General features: G+C 50.4%; 1 protein-coding gene across 1 annotated transcript; it reads left to right on the forward strand.

Annotated features, from left to right (window-relative positions):
- The first annotated feature begins 6,005 nt into the window (after window positions 1-6,005).
- On the forward strand, window positions 6,006-10,931 carry LOC119278258 (auxin response factor 4-like). The gene is made up of 15 exons (XM_037559617.1): window positions 6,006-6,227; window positions 6,316-6,422; window positions 6,558-6,653; window positions 6,791-6,847; window positions 6,947-7,108; window positions 7,195-7,279; window positions 7,517-7,607; window positions 7,681-7,845; window positions 7,950-8,069; window positions 8,178-8,250; window positions 8,329-8,497; window positions 8,591-9,459; window positions 9,762-9,952; window positions 10,042-10,212; window positions 10,413-10,931. Exons 1-14 carry the CDS (start codon window positions 6,185-6,187, stop codon window positions 10,202-10,204), a joined length of 2,391 nt encoding a protein of 796 aa, XP_037415514.1. The 5' UTR covers window positions 6,006-6,184; the 3' UTR covers window positions 10,205-10,212; window positions 10,413-10,931.
- Window positions 10,932-17,447: the final 6,516 nt, after the last annotated feature.

Here is a 17,447-nt window from a genome sequence, read left to right on the forward strand (position 1 = left end):
GTTTGCGTGTTCTTGTGTGTGGTTCCAGGTGATGAGCTTCCTGAGCATCAGGCTCGGCGTATCAACCCCGGCCGTGCCACGTCAAAGCGGTACCGCACAACTGAGTCTGTAGGAGGTTCCTCAAGTGCTCCTCCTCCACCCCAACTCCAGAAGAAGCCTGGTGTCAAGCCGAAGCAATCTGGCAAAACTGTGCCAGAAATGCAAGCCAAGGAGTTCTGGGCAAGACGTCGCCGCAACCCCTATGAGGCAGACCAAGATCCCACTTTGGTCAACCGTCCGTTCTAGAACAAGTTTCAGTTTGCCATCTTCTTTGATGTTCTCAAGGCCAAGAAGAACATCTTTGTTAACGTGCACTCCATCGACATCGACCATATGGAGAAGGATCCTAAATACTTTGGTGAAGCTCTTCAGATGTGCACTCAACTGAACATTCTTGGTGTCATGCAATTCAACAAAGATTATGATGCTGATATTGTGCCCCAATTCTATGCCACGGTTCATCTCGGAACTGATGAGGACAGGACACTGACTTGAATGACCAATGGCAAGTTGCTTTCAGTCAAGTGGAAGGCGTTCATGGAATTGATTGGGGTGGAAGATCAAGGGCTTGCGTCTCCTGTCGGCTTTCGCCCACACCACAACACCACCTCCACTCACAAGCAAGCTCTATGGCCCTACTGCACTTTGAAGATCAACCCTGAGACGAAGAAGGAAACATATGAGCTGCCTGCCTTTCTGGACATTATTAACCGTGTCTTCCATGAGACTCTTTTCCCTCGCATCGGGAATCTGGATATGATTCATTCTTATCTCGTGGACATGCTTCTTTTCTGCCAGCGTGAGAAGGAACAAAACACCGGAGAGTCCCTGGATATATCCCATGTTATGTGGTCTGAGCTTTTATCTGCTATCTCCGAGCGCAAGTGCACGATTTATGGTCCGCTCATCATGCTGCTTATTGAGAAGGCCTGGGATCGTGTCTATCCCAAGGTGATGCTAGAGACCAGAGAGTTGGTTTCTCACGACATCAAGCGTCTGAGGAAGAAGGACAACTGGGGCTCTCAGGTCCCTAAATCTGGAGGCCCTTCGTCTTCTACTGCCATGGAGACCAAGGAGGAGGCTGAGGCTGAGGCTGAGGATGATGATGACTATGTGCCTTCTGCGGCAGAGCCCTCTTGGGCAAAGAAGCTCAAGCTCAAGATGAAGAAGCTGTTCTGCATGGAGGCTCACGGTCAGTACACGACTCATGTGGGTGAGAAGAAGGCTCGTAGTCGTCACAAGGAGCTCATGCGTCAGTTGGGTGCCACCGTTAACAGTGGATCTGAGGACCAGCTTACTGAGGAGGAGGAGTGGATTCAGCAGCACTGCCCGTGGACCGATTCTGATGCCGAGCACTTCTCGACCAACGATGGTGGCACAGACGATCTCGCTGAGACCTGATATTTGAGTCCCTCTCTTGCTATCACCTGGAGCTGTAGCAACACTCCCTCTCCTTTTTGGTGTCTCGATGCCAAAGGGGGAGAGAGTTTAGGGATTTGTGTTGTGTCTTCCGTCTTCTGTGTTTTCTCGCAGTTTGCCTTGTTTGGTTTGTGTCTGGTTTGTGTCAGTGAGACCTAAGTTCCAGTCATATGGTGTGAGACATATGCTACCTTATCTTTCGAGTATCATTATCTATGTCTATCTAGCTTATGAGTTGCATGCTTATCATGTTATCTATGTTGCTCTCATATATCCTGCTTATGTAGTTGGTCTCTAAAATGTAGGGGGAGCGTTGATCCTGGTATCTGTGTCGTGCAGTCCAAAGCACTTATCTAGACATCACACATCCAGGGGGAGCCCTTCTACATTTTAGGACAGTGGGGCTTTGCGCCTATCCTATATCTTTCCTATTTGTGCAAATCCCGCATTGTCATCAATCCACCAAAAAGGGGGAGATTGTAAGGGCATATTTATCCCCAAGATGTTTTGGTGATTGATGACAATGCTTTTGCGGACTAATCGTGTGCGTTGAGTTCTTTCAGAGATTCATCCTTTGGCACGAGACGATTACTTCCCCTCGGTGTTTTATTCAAGATGGTGTAGCTCCTTCGTTTCTCTGCTGGTGATCTAGTTTCGTAGGAGTCACCGTACTATCAAGAGGGGATCCGCTTTGGTAAGGCTAGGGTGGAATCAACACGTACACATCCTTATCACACCCGATGCTTCTTTCCGCTTCATTGGAGCTATCTTTCCTATCTGTGCCTGCCTGTCCTGTCCCAGCGGTAGTACCGCGGTCCTCAGCGGTAGAACTGCCGAAGCACGTCAAGCGGTAGTACCGCTCCCCGAGCGGTAGTACCGCTTGCGAACTTCGGCCGTAGTACTGCGGTGGTTCCGGGCTACTACCGCCTCGATTCTCGACCGCTGTTTTTCGTGTCGGGTTTTACGGTACTAGTAGCGGCAGTAGGGGTGGTAGTACCGCTCCAAGCGGTAGTACCGCCAATACTTCCGCGGTAGTACCGCTCTGGGGCCAGGACCCTGCATTCCTTGTTAGCACGGTAGTACCACTGGAAGGGAGCGGTAGTACCGCTTATCAGCGGTAGTACCGCCCTGCCCAAGCTGTAGTACCGCTCTGTGCGTGGCTGTTTGGGGGGGTAACGGTTGGATTGTTTCCCCCACTATATAAAGGTGTCTTCTTCCCCAAAGTTGACTTACCTCTTCCCCCAAAAGCTCCATTGTTGCTCCAAGCTCCATTTTCTCCCGATCTCTCTCCCTAGCCAATCAAACTTGTTGATTTGCTCGGGATTGGTTGAGAAGGCCCCGATCTACACTTCCACCAAGAGAAATTTGATTCCCCCCACTAATCCCTAGCGGATCTTGTTACTCTTGGGTGTTTGAGCACCCTAGACGGTTGAGGTCACCTCGAAGCCATACTCCATTGTGGTGAAGCTTCGTGGTGGTGTTGGGAGCCTCCAAGTGTTGTGGAGATAGCCCCAACCTTGTTTGTAAAGGTCCGGTCGCCGCCTTCAAGGGCACCAATAGTGGAATCACGGCATCTCGCATTGTGTGAGGGCGTGAGGAGATTACGGTGGCCCTAATGACTTCTTGGGGAGCATTGTGCCTCCACACCGCTCTAACGGAGACGTACTTCCCCTTAAAAGGAAGAAACTTCGGTAACACATCCTCGTCTTCACCGACTCCACTCTTGGTTATTTCGTGCCTTTACTTTTGCAAGCTTACTTGTGTTGTATCTATTGCTTGCTTGTGTGCTAGTTGTCATTGCATCATATAGGTTGTCCACTTAGTTGCATATCTAGACAACCTACTTTGTCGCAAGGTTTAAATTGTTAAAGAAAAGCTTAAAAATTGTTAGTTGCCTATTCACCCCCCCCCCCTCTAGTCAACCGTATCGATCCTTTCAGTGTTGGTGAAGATGTTGATGGAGATTGACCCTCTCCCGATGGGAGGATCGTTGGTGATGACGATGGTGATGATTTCCCCCTCCTGGAGGGAAGTGTCCAGATTGGTTCCGCCAAGGTTCCGCCTCGTAGCGGCGGAGTTTCGTCTTGTAAGCTTGCCCATAATTTTTTTCAGGGTAAAAGCCTTCATATAAAGATGGACACCGGAGGGCCACCAGGGGGCCCAGGAGACAGGGACGCGCCCAGTAGGGGTGGGCGCGCCCCCCACCCTCCTGGCCAGGGTGTGGGCCCCCTGAGGTGTTTCTTCCACTCAATAATTCTTATTAATTCCAAAAATAAGTTTCGTGGAGTTTCAGGTCTTTTGGAGCAGTGCAGAATAGGTTTCCAATGTTTGCCCCTTTTCCAGCCATAATTTCAGCTGCCGGCATTCCCCCTCTTCATGGTAAACCTTATAAAATAAGAGGGAATAGCCATAAGTATTGATATATAATGTGTAATAACAGCCCATAATGCAATAAATATTGATATAAAAGCATGATGCAAAATGGACGTATCATTACCCTCCGTTGGTTGAAGTCTCCATCGACATGGACGTACCATAGCACCACCTACCGGAACCACGCCAAAAATTTTTGTGTCCCCATTGCGTTTGTCTTCTCCAAACCCCTCCTTTACTTACATGTGCAATGTTTTACTTTCCGCTGCTATACTCGTAGAATTGCATGTGTAAGGTGATGCTTGACTTGTTAGAATTGCTAAAATCCGCCCACAGCTAAAATTGGGAAAGAGTTAGGTTTTATTTGGTCAAGCAGTCTAATCACCTTCCCTCTATACATACTTTAGATCCTACAGCATCCCCCAAGCTTAGAAGCTCGAGTCTTCCTTGATTTTTACCTTGGGCATTTCCAAGCTTAGTGCCATGCCGCTTCTTATTCATTCATCCATCGTGATCTCACCCAAAATTTGAAAACTTCAGCACACAAAGCTTGGGGACGTGTCTTCGGGTAGTTATATTTTCGTATGTACTCGTTACATCCACTTGTCTCAGCAACTGGGCGGAGGGGGTATTGGTGGATGACAACGGCTATGAGAGATTGTAGGCTGCGGGGATCACACCTCTACGGCTCTACCGTCTTGCGATAGTAAATGCGTGTCCTCGCATACGACGCCAGGAAGTAAAATTATTCGGAAGCACACAGGTAAAATTGGAAAACGTAAATTGTTTTAGAAGGCAATGACACATATTGCAGGACATCGTCGTTCAAAAATACGTTTATCCAGGCAGGGATGGAGAGTGTACATCAAGATTCCAAATCATTCTCTTAATTTCTCAGGCACGGCAACGAAAATTGGCCACAGACAAATAAACACCGCAAAGCATAATATAGTTATTCGGTCTGCAAAAGAAGAAGGGGCGGTGGCCTCATTGATCATCATCATCGTCCATTCCCCCCTCTCTCGAAAAGAAGGATAACACCCAGACATCCACGTCGCTCCACACTGATTTTCGTTTGGGTCGAGTCGAGTACCCCGCATTAATCAGTCAGTAACCCCATCTCGTTGAGCCGTTTGCAACACCGCAGTGTGTACCACCCGCAAAAGAGGAAACGGAAAAGCATGTGCTGCCGTCATGTGTGCTTATCGCGTTACCGCCCGAGCCCAAGAAAGAAAGGCCTTGTCGCCCGATCGACGAGTCTGTGCAGAAAAACCGGGCGACGCAAACAAGTGGCGAAAGGAAGCAAAGCAGGCGCCTCGCACGTCCACATCAATCCACCAGGAAATACCCATCCTTTTGCTCCAACAGCGAGCTTGTTACCACCCGCGTACACACACGAATACAAACCCCCCAACTCCTGACAAATCAACGCCCACAAAAATAAGGAGAGGAATAATTTAGAACACAAGTACTAGGAGTAGTTGTATATGCTGTTAATTTATATCCTTCTCGATTTACTTGCGGTTAATATAATTAAATGGATCGCAACGCCTGACGGTAGCAAGTGAAACTGGCGACAATTTACTCGCTTCACTCTACGAAACCGAAGCACGTTCATTTCATTTATTAGAAAAAAAGAGACATGATCCAAAAATAAATGTTTTCAGAGAGAGGAGAGGAGAGGAGGTGAGGGCGTGGCGCGCGTGTGGAGGCCGGGCGGGCGGCACTGACTGGCTGGCTGGCGCGTCCCAGCGGGAAATGAATGGGGCTCGGTCGTAAAAAGCTGTCCCGTAGGTGCGGCAGCGGCAGTGCTGCGCCCACCCACCCCGTTCGCTGCACCCCGGTCAGACCAGACCAGACAGGCCGCCCCCGCACACGCAACGCAGCGCAGCGCAGACCACGACCCCGGCCCCACCGCGCGCCACCGAGCCCGCCGGACCCCGACCCGACCCCCCGTCCACGCGGTCCGGTCACCGCCACCGGTCCAGCACCGCCAGCACCACCACCACCACAGTCGGCTCGGCTTGACGGGTCGGCTCCCGGCCCGTCGACCCGGCTCGGGCGCCCGTCTGTCTGTCTCTCTCTCTCCTCCGCTTTGCGCGTGGGTGAGTGTGTTTCTCTCTCTACCCCCTACAAAGAGACCACCACCAAATCCGCCTACCCCATATCCCCTCTCCCGTCCTCCCCACAAAACATTTCCTTCCCCTCTCCTCTTTCTACTGCCGCTCCGCTACTACTACTCCTCTCTCCTCTCGCTTCCCCTTTCCTCCATCTCCCACCCCACCCTCGCCCCCTCGCCTCGCGCAGCGGCTAGGGTTCCTCCCGCCACGCCGCCGGCCAGCAGCAGCAGCAGATGCCGCCCGCCGCCATGGCGCCGCCGCAGGCCCCCTCCGCAGGTACGCAGGCTTCCGGATCTGGCCAGCAGGGCCGCAATCCTCCACCTCGTTGGTTACTGACGTTTACCGGCGCTGGTTTTCCGAGCAGGGGATCCGCTCTACGACGAGCTCTGGCACGCCTGCGCCGGCCCGCTCGTCACCGTCCCGCGCGTCGGGGACCTCGTCTTCTACTTCCCGCAGGGCCACATCGAGCAGGTCGGTCAAGCCCGCCCCCCTCCCTTCCTCCTCGCTTAATTCTACCCCCGCCTCGCGGTTTGGTGCGGGGAGGCTCTTCTGCTTCGGTTCGCGCGCTGAATTTGCTTGTCTCTCGCGGTGTTTTTCGTTTTCCAGGTGGAGGCCTCCATGAACCAGGTCGCCGGCAACCAGATGCGCCTCTACGATCTGCCCTCCAAGCTGCTCTGCCGGGTCATCAACGTCGAGCTCAAGGTGCCTGCTTAACCCCTCCCCTTTCTCGCCCGCTTCCCTTGCTCAATTCCGCCCCGCCTTAGGAAAATTGTCTTCTACTTGTTCGTTTGCCGGGAAATTCGATTCGGTCAGCTGATTTGTCTGAGGGATTTTGCCAGGCGGAGGCGGACACCGACGAGGTCTACGCGCAGGTCATGCTCATGCCGGAGCCCGAAGTAAGCTCTACCGTGAATTTCGCTGGGTTCAAACTTTGGGGATTTTCGTCCTCTTCCGCTTGAGGTGCTAATTTCCCTCCTCTCCCTGTAATTCCTCAGCAAAATGAGATGGCGGTGGACAAGTCGACCTCAACGACGGGCGCCACGCCTCCGAGGCCGGCAGTACGGTCCTTCTGCAAGACTCTGACGGCATCCGACACCAGCACGCATGGCGGTTTCTCCGTGCTGCGCCGCCACGCTGACGAGTGCCTCCCTCCCCTGGTATGTGTCCATTCTACACCAGATTATGCGTATGGGGCTTGTTGCCTTCGGTTTTGTGGCATTTGCTGACCTGATCTATTTGGCAGGACATGACCCAGTCGCCTCCAACACAAGAGCTTGTGGCAAAGGATCTGCATGGCATGGACTGGCGCTTCCGCCACATCTTCCGTGGTAAGTTTTTGTTCCTTGCCTTGCTCTGATCTGTGCCAGTTTTACATCGCCATGTATGCCAGTGTGTGTGATCTGAAGCTGATAAATTCAGTAGACCATTTGGTTGTAGCTTAGCAATCAGTGACACCCCAACACATCTACGCATCAAATCTGTCTATAAATTGTGAGGGTTTATCTTGTACTTGATGATGTTGATGGCATCGATGATAATTGTGTTAACCGAGTGCAAATCAACAGGGCAACCTAGGAGGCATCTCCTTCAGAGCGGTTGGAGTGTGTTTGTCAGTTCCAAAAGGCTTGTAGCCGGGGATGCCTTCATTTTCCTCAGGTCTGTTGCTGTTTCCTTGATCACCAGCATAACATTTCTTAACCCGGTGCTAAATGTGTTGTGCTCCATGCAGAGGAGAGAGTGGTGAGCTTCGTGTTGGTGTTAGGAGGGCTATGAGACAGCTGTCCAACGTGCCTTCTTCAGTCATATCTAGTCATAGCATGCACCTTGGAGTCCTTGCAACTGCATGGCACGCCATCAACACGAAAAGCATGTTCACTGTCTACTACAAACCTAGGTATGAACATGTCTACGGCAATCATACTCTTCTATATGTAATATTTGTTCCCATCGGCTCATTCTGAGTACTTACACTTGTGTCCAATCTTTGGTTGATTCTAGAACGAGCCCTTCAGAGTTCATTATACCATATGATCAATATATGGAGTCTGTGAAAAACAATTATTCAATTGGGATGAGATTCAGGATGAGGTTTGAAGGCGAAGAGGCACCAGAGCAGAGGTGATTATTTGTTGTATTTGCTTTCCCTACAAGTATAGTTTTGTGTGCAAGATCCCCCAACAGCACCGAGTAGATCATTTCTAATCTGTTGTTTCCATTGTCATGTAGGTTTACTGGTACTATAGTTGGCAGTGAAAATCTTGACCAATTGTGGCCTGAATCAAACTGGAGATCCCTTAAGGTAACTGTTTGATCACTATTGTTATTTTGTACAACTTGAAGGGTGACATGTTCATGGAGGATTTCTTCTGAAACATAGGTGCGTTGGGATGAGCCGTCAACTATTCCTCGTCCAGATAGAGTCTCTCCTTGGAAAATAGAGCCTGCTTCATCACCTCCTGTTAACCCGCTTCCTCTTTCTCGTGTCAAAAGACCTAGACCAAATGTTCCTCCAGTTTCTCCTGAATCATCTGTTCTCACAAAAGAAGGTAATCATATAAGCTCGTTAGTCTTACTAGAAGCTTGATGAAAAAAATATAATTCCAAATGTGACGCTCTTGAAATGTTGCTGCCATTTGCAGGTGCAACTAAGATTGATATGGATTCTGCTCAAGCACAACAAAGAAATCAAAATAACATGGTCTTGCAAGGTCAAGAGCACATGACCTTGAGGACCAACAACCTGACTGCCAGCAATGACTCTGATGCTACTGTTCAGAAGCCTATGATGTGGTCTCCATCCCCCAACATCGGAAAAAACCATGCATCCGCGTTTCAGCAGAGGCCCTCTATGGATAATTGGATGCAGCTGGGAAGATGTGATGCTAGTTCTGGTGCTCAATCTTTTGGTGATTCCCAGGGCTTCTTCATGCAGACCTTTGATGAGGCTCCTAATCGTCATGGCTCATTCAAGAACCAGTTCCAGGATCACAGTTCTGCTCGTCACTTCTCAGACCCGTACACAAAGATGCAGACAGAGGCCAATGAGTTTCATTTCTGGAATAGCCAAAGCACCGTGTACGGTAATCCAAGAGATCAGTCACAAGGTTTCAGATTTGAAGAGCACCCATCAAATTGGTTAAGGCAGCAGCAGTTCTCCCCGGTTGAACAACCCCGAGTGATCCGGCCTCACGCATCAATAGCTCCTGTTGACTTGGAGAAAGCAAGAGAAGGCAGTGGTTTCAAGATTTTTGGGTTTAAAGTTGATACTACCAGCACCCCTTCTAACCATTTGAGCTCCTCAATGGCTGCAATCCACGAGCCTGTGCTACAAATTCAAGCATCCGCATCGTTAACTCAACTGCAGCATACACACGCTGATTGTATTCCTGAGCTGTCCGTAAGCACTGCTGGGACTACTGAGAATGAAAAAAGCATTCAGCAAGCTCCTCACAGTTCGAAAGACGTCCAAAGCAAGTCCCATGGTGCTTCCACAAGGAGTTGCACAAAGGTATTGTCATGCTTTCTTTATGTTCATGCCATATGCTGGTCAATATACTTGCTATTTACAACCTGAGTTGAGCAAGCCTTGAGCACTTTGTCATAAATCTGTTGCCTCTGTGCGTGAATCTCTTTGTTACTTATGTTATTATGAGCAAGATATAGCAGGATACTATGTGTTCGCACATTCTTAAATACTGTATACATGGTAGCTGAATTCAATTGCACTATCCTGTCTGCTTAATCGTGTATTCTTGCGTTATTTGTTTGGTCCGACCACTAACTTTTATGATACTCCCCATGGTTTTGCAGGTTCACAAGCAAGGTGTTGCACTTGGTAGATCAGTGGATCTGTCAAAGTTTGGTGACTATGACGAACTCACAGCTGAGCTAGACAGGATGTTTGAGTTTGATGGTGAACTGATGTCTTCAAACAAAGATTGGCAGATTGTGTATACTGATCCTGAGGGTGACATGATGCTGGTGGGAGATGATCCATGGGAGTAAGCCCTCTATCTATCTTCGTGCTTGCTTTGATACGAACGTCACACAAATCCGCTTCCTGTTACTTACTGCATTGTTTTGTGAGCAGGGAGTTCTGCAACATAGTGCGCAAGATCTTTATCTACACCAAGGAGGAGGTCCAGAAGATGAACTCGAAATCATCTGCCCCAAGAAAGGAAGAAGGTTCTGGAGATGCTGATGGCGCAAACGAGAAGGCTCATCTCGCCACGTCAAGCCATTTAGATAACTAGGCAACTAGGTATGTGTGCCTCCCGAATCCTTTCTATTGGTTTAAGCTGATGTCGTTCAAATGCATCAAATTCTACTTGACCTTAACTCCCTCGGTGGATTCCTGATCGTGCAAGCATGGTCACAGGATATTATTGTTTTTGCTATGATATGATTCGCATCACCGAAAGCGACTAACCTTTGGGTCGTTGTTGGCCTTGGTGCCTGCAGGTTGCGTTAAGCCGATTTGAGGCATGAGGTGAGGTATCGGACGGGGAGCTTTGTCCTGCCCTCGCTCGGGTCCCAGCCAGCCAGCCAGCCAATGAAGTAACTCCTGATGTCTTTTGGTGATCGCCCCCTCCCCCTTGTGATGCAGCAACGACAACCCAACCCAACCCTTTGGATTTAGTTATTACTTGCTAGGTAATGTAGAGAGAGAGAAGAGCGACTTTGCTGCGCTGCGCGATTGTTTATCCGCTGGTTTGCTTGCTCTTGGCAGTAAGATTTAGGGCCAAGATTTATTATTGTCGCTGCCCCCTGCTTGAATGCATGCTTGATCCTTAGCCCTCCCTCCTCTTTCCCCCCCCCAACCACCCTGATGTAAATATTTATCTACCTTGCTAGCTAGCGTTAGTAAGTACGTAAGCAAGTACCCTGTATTATTTAACCGACCCGCAGTAGCTGTTCCGGAGTAGTAAAACACTGGCAAAGACGATGGTATATGTACGTCTGATCCTGTTTAATGTACTACCTCCGTCTAGGTGAATAAGTCATTCACGTAGTACTATTAATGGCTATAGAGTGTGTGGGACGAGACCCGGTGGTGGTGCTGTGCGGTGGCCCGTCGCTGTCTGTATCGATCCCGGGACGCATGATGGGCGCTGGGCACCGTATGTGCAATCGCAATGCAATCCCACACGCACGCACAACTGATCCGCTGTGGGCGGCATGATTGATTTATCAGTCGGATGGATGGATACATACCACGGAGCAGTGGAAGGCAAGCGTGTCCGTCCGTCCATCCACCCGTTCGGCTGAGTGGCTCCGGTGGGTCCCTTGCCTGGCCTCATCTGTCGTTGGCCGAGTGGGGGACTACAGGCCGGCGCCAAATGGAGGCCGTTGGTGTGGACGCATCGGGCTGCTGTTCGGTCGACGCAGTGGCGGTGTTGGTGCCGGGTTGGTTGGTACGAGGGAGGTGAAAGTGGTAGGAAGGGGGCAAAGAAAGGCGTCGCGGACTTGGTGGTGGTGGCCGTCGCTGGTTGGCATGCCTCCCTTGTCTCGGCCCTGTTTCCGTTCCCGTGGAAAACAAACACGGGCCAACCAGCTTGCCCCGCCCGTCCCTCTCCGTGGGGAGAAAGCGCCAATCTCTTTGCCACTAGGTGCCGTGCCATCTCCGCCGGCGAGACCGAGATGAGGTCGACGGTGGAGGTGTCCGTTTTGGCCTCGTGCTCTGTATTTGTATGCCTGTCTGTGTTACTGCGTGTGTGTATCTGTCTCGGTTGGCTGGGCGACCTGTGGCGCGCGTGCTGTTGGTCCACGCCGCTGGGAAGAGAGGTGGAAGGGAGTGACACGCTGGAGCCAGCCGCCGTGCCGGTAAAGCAACCGCAACGGCCGTGGGGGGCGTGCGCGAGGTCTCTCTTGTGTGCAAGCAAGTCCCGTTCGTTTCCTCCCCGCTCCGGCGGCCGGAGGGGGAGGCGATAGGCTCGGCACGGGCGTCGATACCAACGCGCCACAGCCCACAGGTTCGTATCGTATGAACCATGCAAACAACCAACAGAAGTGCCAATAGATCAGCGTTCGTACGTATCTTTTTTTTTTTGTGATGAACGGCCCGTCCTCGTGGGAAGCTTTTTCTTAACCAAGTGCGTGGATTCTTCTGTGATCCCGTCCACTGTTTAGCATATACCACTGCTGCTAATCATGGCTGGGAGAGGGTGTTGACTGACGGAGATGGATCGTGGCGTGGTCACGAGTGACCGGAAGTGGGGAGGGAGTGAGCGGCACGGCGGGTGCAACCAACCAACCAGCCAGGGATTGCGCACGTACATGCATACTGGTCCTGGAGGACCGAGTGAGCAAAGCTTTGACCACGGGCGCCCCCGAAATGCCACGACCAGGATTATTATTACTCGAAAAAAACATGTTACCAGGACTGGTAAGTTTATCTGACTACACGCTTAACCAGCGGGCAGCTTTGACTGGGCCTGCACCGGAGGAGCGAACGGAGCGTGACGCCGACCACGACGGCGGTGACGAACACCGTCCGGAGTCTGCCTCGTGGCCGGGAAGGAGGACGTGGAATCTTTGCCTGCCCGGCTGACCCGCGGGCCCCCGCCCGTCCTGCGTGACCGGCAGGCGCGGGCACCGACAGGTGGGCCCCGCGGCCGGCACTGTTGGCGCGCGCGGGCGGTCACGTGACATGACCCCGGCTCCACGGCAGCCGGTCGTCGTGGCGGTCGTGGGTGGTCGCAGAGGCGAGCGCGTGGGTTGGCGCAGGCAGGCTCGGGCGGGCCCGCCACCGGGGATCGATCGGTCGATTCCCGGGCGGCCGGCCGGCCTTCGTACGCCCACACCTCTCGCCGCGCCGGTCGCGGGCTGACACGGCGAATCGAATCCGCGCGAGTCCAAGCGCGCCGCGACAAGCCTCGCTTTTACTACTGCTCACTCGCTAGTCGCTACCCCTACTGCTGCGTGCGTGCCCGTGGGCCGCTGGCGCCAAGGGGAAGGAAGGGGCCCGCCCTGCCGCTCGCCTCGGATCTCTCGTCCCGTCTGCCGCACTTTGGTTCGCCGGGGTGGCGGCCGGCCGGCCCGTCGGTTTTGGTCGGCATTCATCATGAGCTCGTTTTCCTCATGCTACGTGCTCCCTTGTGTGGTCGCAGTGGCATGGCAATGGCATGGACCTTCGCGTGCACGGTGCATCGGTGCATGTGCATGCATGCACTGTCCATGGCCGGCCGCCGCGTCGTGGTGCTAGGTATTGGTTGGTTGGTTGGTCGTCTCCGTTGGTGGTGCATGCATCCATCCATCATCATCCATGCCGTGCCGTAGTGGATGGAGGGAGGCTCACGATCACGAGAGACTGATCATGGCATGGCAACAGTGGTCTGCAGTTCTGCACCGCGAACGAAGACTAGCAGCAGCAAGACATCTTTTTTGACAAATCTCGTCCGTATGTTTACACGGCCACCGGAGACCACTGTCATCGTTGACACATTGTCAACGGCGATCGACCGGCCGGTGAGCAGACGGTCGAGACGAGCCCGACCGCAGGCCCCGTCATGGGACTTCGATTATTCATCACATGTAGAAGTACAGGTGTTGTGTAGTGTGTACGTACGTACGTGGGCATCGTCTACATGTACCAGACGGTCGGGACGACCACCACAGGCCCGGTCATCTGACTCGATTATTCAGTATTCATCACATGTAGTATCCCTGCAAAAAGAAATAAAAAATTCACACAGAGTACTTTTTTTTGCGATCAAATCAGAGAGCTTTATTGCATGAAAGTGTTTCCTGGACAATCAGCCAATAAGCTGGTTACCAGAAAAGGTGGTGTTTTGTCGAGCCAACTTTCGGTCACAATCAGGGTGCAAGCTCGTTTTGCACAAAGATATGCCGGTAAGTTAGCCGACCGGTTTACATGCTGAATATTAAAGACAGCAAAATTATGAACTAGCTCTCCTATTTCTTCTTAGATAGGTCCACCGCCCGCACCGCCTATTTCGTCAACAAAATTGAACGGGAATTGTGGCGAGTGTTCCGAGTGTCACCAACTCCAGGCAGTCCACCTTCATGATCACATGCGAAAAACCTTGAAGTGTCACAAACCGAGCTCCTTCTTGGAGTGACAAGGCTTCGATGATCAGTGGGTCTGAGATAGCCATGTAGGGCTTGCTCCAAGCTCCCAAAAGTGCCGAGGAGGAGCGTGCTACACCGCCCGCACCGCCTCTTTCGTCAACAAAATTTAGAGCCCCGTCAGTACTGATCTTGATGACTCCTGATTCCGGTGGCCTCCAACTATGCCCTGGCAGAACCATGGGAAGGTTCCGTGGGAGTTCGAGGAGCGCCAGAGCCTCCTTGGTATTTTCGAGAGCCGCAGTCGGATCTCTTCCTTCTTCTCCATGCTTGATAGATTGCGAGAGTGCCATATTGTCCACATGATGGTGATTATTTTAGCGCGATCTTCCTCTGCAAACCGTGTATCACATAGAATATCCCGAGCTCAAGAATCCAGGTGTAGACGTGGTAGCCTGATGCCGAACCAACCCAAGCTTCCTCCCAGAATCGTTGTGCATGGGAGCACAGAATGAGAGCATGCATGAGGTCTTCCTCCTTTGCTAAGCAAACATTGCATCGGTCCATGACTGCAATATGCCGGTGTTTGAGAGTGCACTCATATGGAAGGATCTTCCTTGTACTCTTCACCAGAACACGTGAACTTTTGGGATAACTTTGAGCTTCCACAAAGCATTCCACAACTGTTTTTCATCTCATGAGGTGTCGGTAGTCGTCCCTTCTCCTAGAGCTTGATGCTCGTTCTGAGTCACTAGAGCACGGTACGCCGATTTAATAGTGTAGTTGCCCGATCTCTCAAAGGCCCAAGCATATGAATCATCTCCACCCCCACGCCTAATAGGTATGTTAAGGATTGCCTCGGTGTCAGGTGTGATGAATGTTGATCGTACAAGATCATGCCACCATGACCAATTGTCCACATCAATCAAGTCCGAAACAAACTGGACATTGGTGTTCATGGGTTTCAACATAGGGGACATAGAAATAGTTCCAGAAATCCATTTATCCGTCTAGGCATTGATGGAAGTCCCATACCAACTCTTTTTATTGGACCAACAACCAAAGCTTCCCTGCCTGCTATAATATCTCTCCAAGTTGCATAAGCAGATTTGGGAACAGATGCATGCATGAAATCCGTATCAGGGAAGTGACGTCATTTTAATACTCTCGCACATAGAGAATCTGGGTTCGTTAAGAACCTCCATCTGTGTTTCCCTGATAGTGCAAGATTAAACTGATGGGGTTCTCAAAAACCCATATCTCCTTTGCACTTTGGTGTAGCAAGGTTTTTCCATGAAACCCAGTGCATAGCATTCTTGTCAAGAGAATTGCTCTAGAAAAACTTTGCCATGGGGGAAGTCAGACTCTTACAAACTTTCTTGGTGAGCAGAAAAATACTCATCGAGTACGTGGGAATTGCCTGTACCACTGAAAAAATACTCATTTGTGTTTCACGTCGTGCACACGCCAGGAGCTTCTCAGACCATCCCTACATTCTACCACGAGCCCTCTCTCCGATGTGATCAAAAGTTCCACTTGTAATACGTCCAACAACGGTAGGTAGCCCAAGTAGCGTTCGCTGAAAGCCTCCACTGCAATATTCAGAATAGCTTTCAACTATTGTCTCAACTGAGCTGGTGTGTTCAAACTAAAATACTCCCTCCGTCCCAAAATTCTTGTCTTAGATTGCCAAGATACGGATGTATCTAACACTAAAATGTAACTAGATACATCCGTAATTAGACAAATCTAAGACAAGAATTTTGGGACGGAGAGAGTATATTGAACTCTTATCATGGTTTACACACTTCCTCGACGCTTCTCCGTAAATTCGAAGAATCTCATGGATGAATATAAGACTATCATTTGCAAATAAAAGATGTGTGACCCAAGATGATCTGTAGCTGACTCTAATACCTCTGTCTATATGTGCCTCATTCTAGTACTTGAGAAGACAGGAGAAACCTTCAGCACATATTAAAAACAAATACGGCGAAATCGGATCACCTTGTCTGAATCCACGAGAGGGAGTAAAATAGGGTAGCAATTCTCCGTTAACACGAACAGAGAACCGTACTAAAGATACACACTTCATGATCAGTCAAACAAAGACCATGCTAAAACCTAGCCGAATTAGAATAACCTCCAGAAAATGCCATTCAACTCTGTCGTAGGCTTTCATCATGTCTAGCTTGACAACACAAGCATAATTTTTCCTTTTTTCGCCTTTTCATTGTGTGCACACTTTCATATGCCACTAAAACATTGTCAGTAATCAGGCAACCGGGAATAAAGGCACTTTGCTCTTCGCTGATAATCATACCCATCATTGATCTCATCTGGTTTGTAATGTATTTGGCTGCAATTTTGTACAAAACCGGACAGAGAGCTATAGGTCTATATTGAGAAATCGACTAGGGGTGTCGTACCTTCGGGATCAACATGATGGACGTGTCATTCAGATCTGATGGTAACTCGCCCCCATTCAAAAAATTCCAGCACTTCCCGGGTAACATCGGTACCAACTAGACTCCAATGTCGATGGTAGAAACCGGCAGTAAATCCATCTACTACTCCTGGCGCCTTTGAAGGGGCCATTTGAAAGAGCGCAGAGTATATGGCTTCGTCAGATCAACATTTATATCCATAGATACCTTGGCTGGCACATGATTGAGTAATTCGGTTGCATGTGGGAAACCCTGAGATTCATATAGATTTTGAAAGAACTATTGAACCTCACTCTTATCCTCGGCTTCACTAGTACATACAGAACCATCTAGCCGATGCAACCCTTGGATTCTGTTCATTCGTTTCCTTTGTGTTGCTTGTGCTTGGAAGTAAGATGTGTTATGGTCGCCCTCGCGCAGCCATGGTACTCGCGAGTGTTGTCGCAGCTATACCTTGGAGACCTGGGCCGCGGTTAGCTTGCAACCAAGTTCTTGTGACAAGCTAATCACAATCTACATGCGATGCCCACACATTCTCGTATCTAAATTGTTTCTTAACTCTCGGAACATTGGGTAGATTCTCTTTTATTTCCGCTACAACATAGCAATGATCAGACTCTATGGAAGGAAGCTGTCTAATTCTGATATGCTGGAAATGTTGCCGAAATGCTGGAAATGTTGCCGAAGTTCCTCATTGGCAAAAGCTCTATCTAGCCTTGCCTTAACATTCGCCGCACCTGACTGACGATTGTCCCAGGTGTAGGTTGTACCAGACCATCCCAAGTCTTGGAAGGCCACCTCATCGGTAACTTCTTTGAAGGCTCTCATCTGGCTCTCCGGACGTGCCGACCGGCTGAAGTGTTCACATGCAAAGAGAGTCTCATTAAAATCACCCACACAAATCCAAGACAAATGAGGCAAGGCGTGCAAAGTACGCAAAAAACACTAGCTATGATGTCGATCCTCCACTCTGGGCGCTCCGAAAAAACCAGTAAACCTCCACTCAAAAGAGTGTTGGTCC

The sequence above is a fragment of the Triticum dicoccoides genome, chromosome 3B (assembly GCF_002162155.2).
Source record: "Triticum dicoccoides isolate Atlit2015 ecotype Zavitan chromosome 3B, WEW_v2.0, whole genome shotgun sequence".
Taxonomy (NCBI): domain Eukaryota; kingdom Viridiplantae; phylum Streptophyta; class Magnoliopsida; order Poales; family Poaceae; genus Triticum; species Triticum dicoccoides.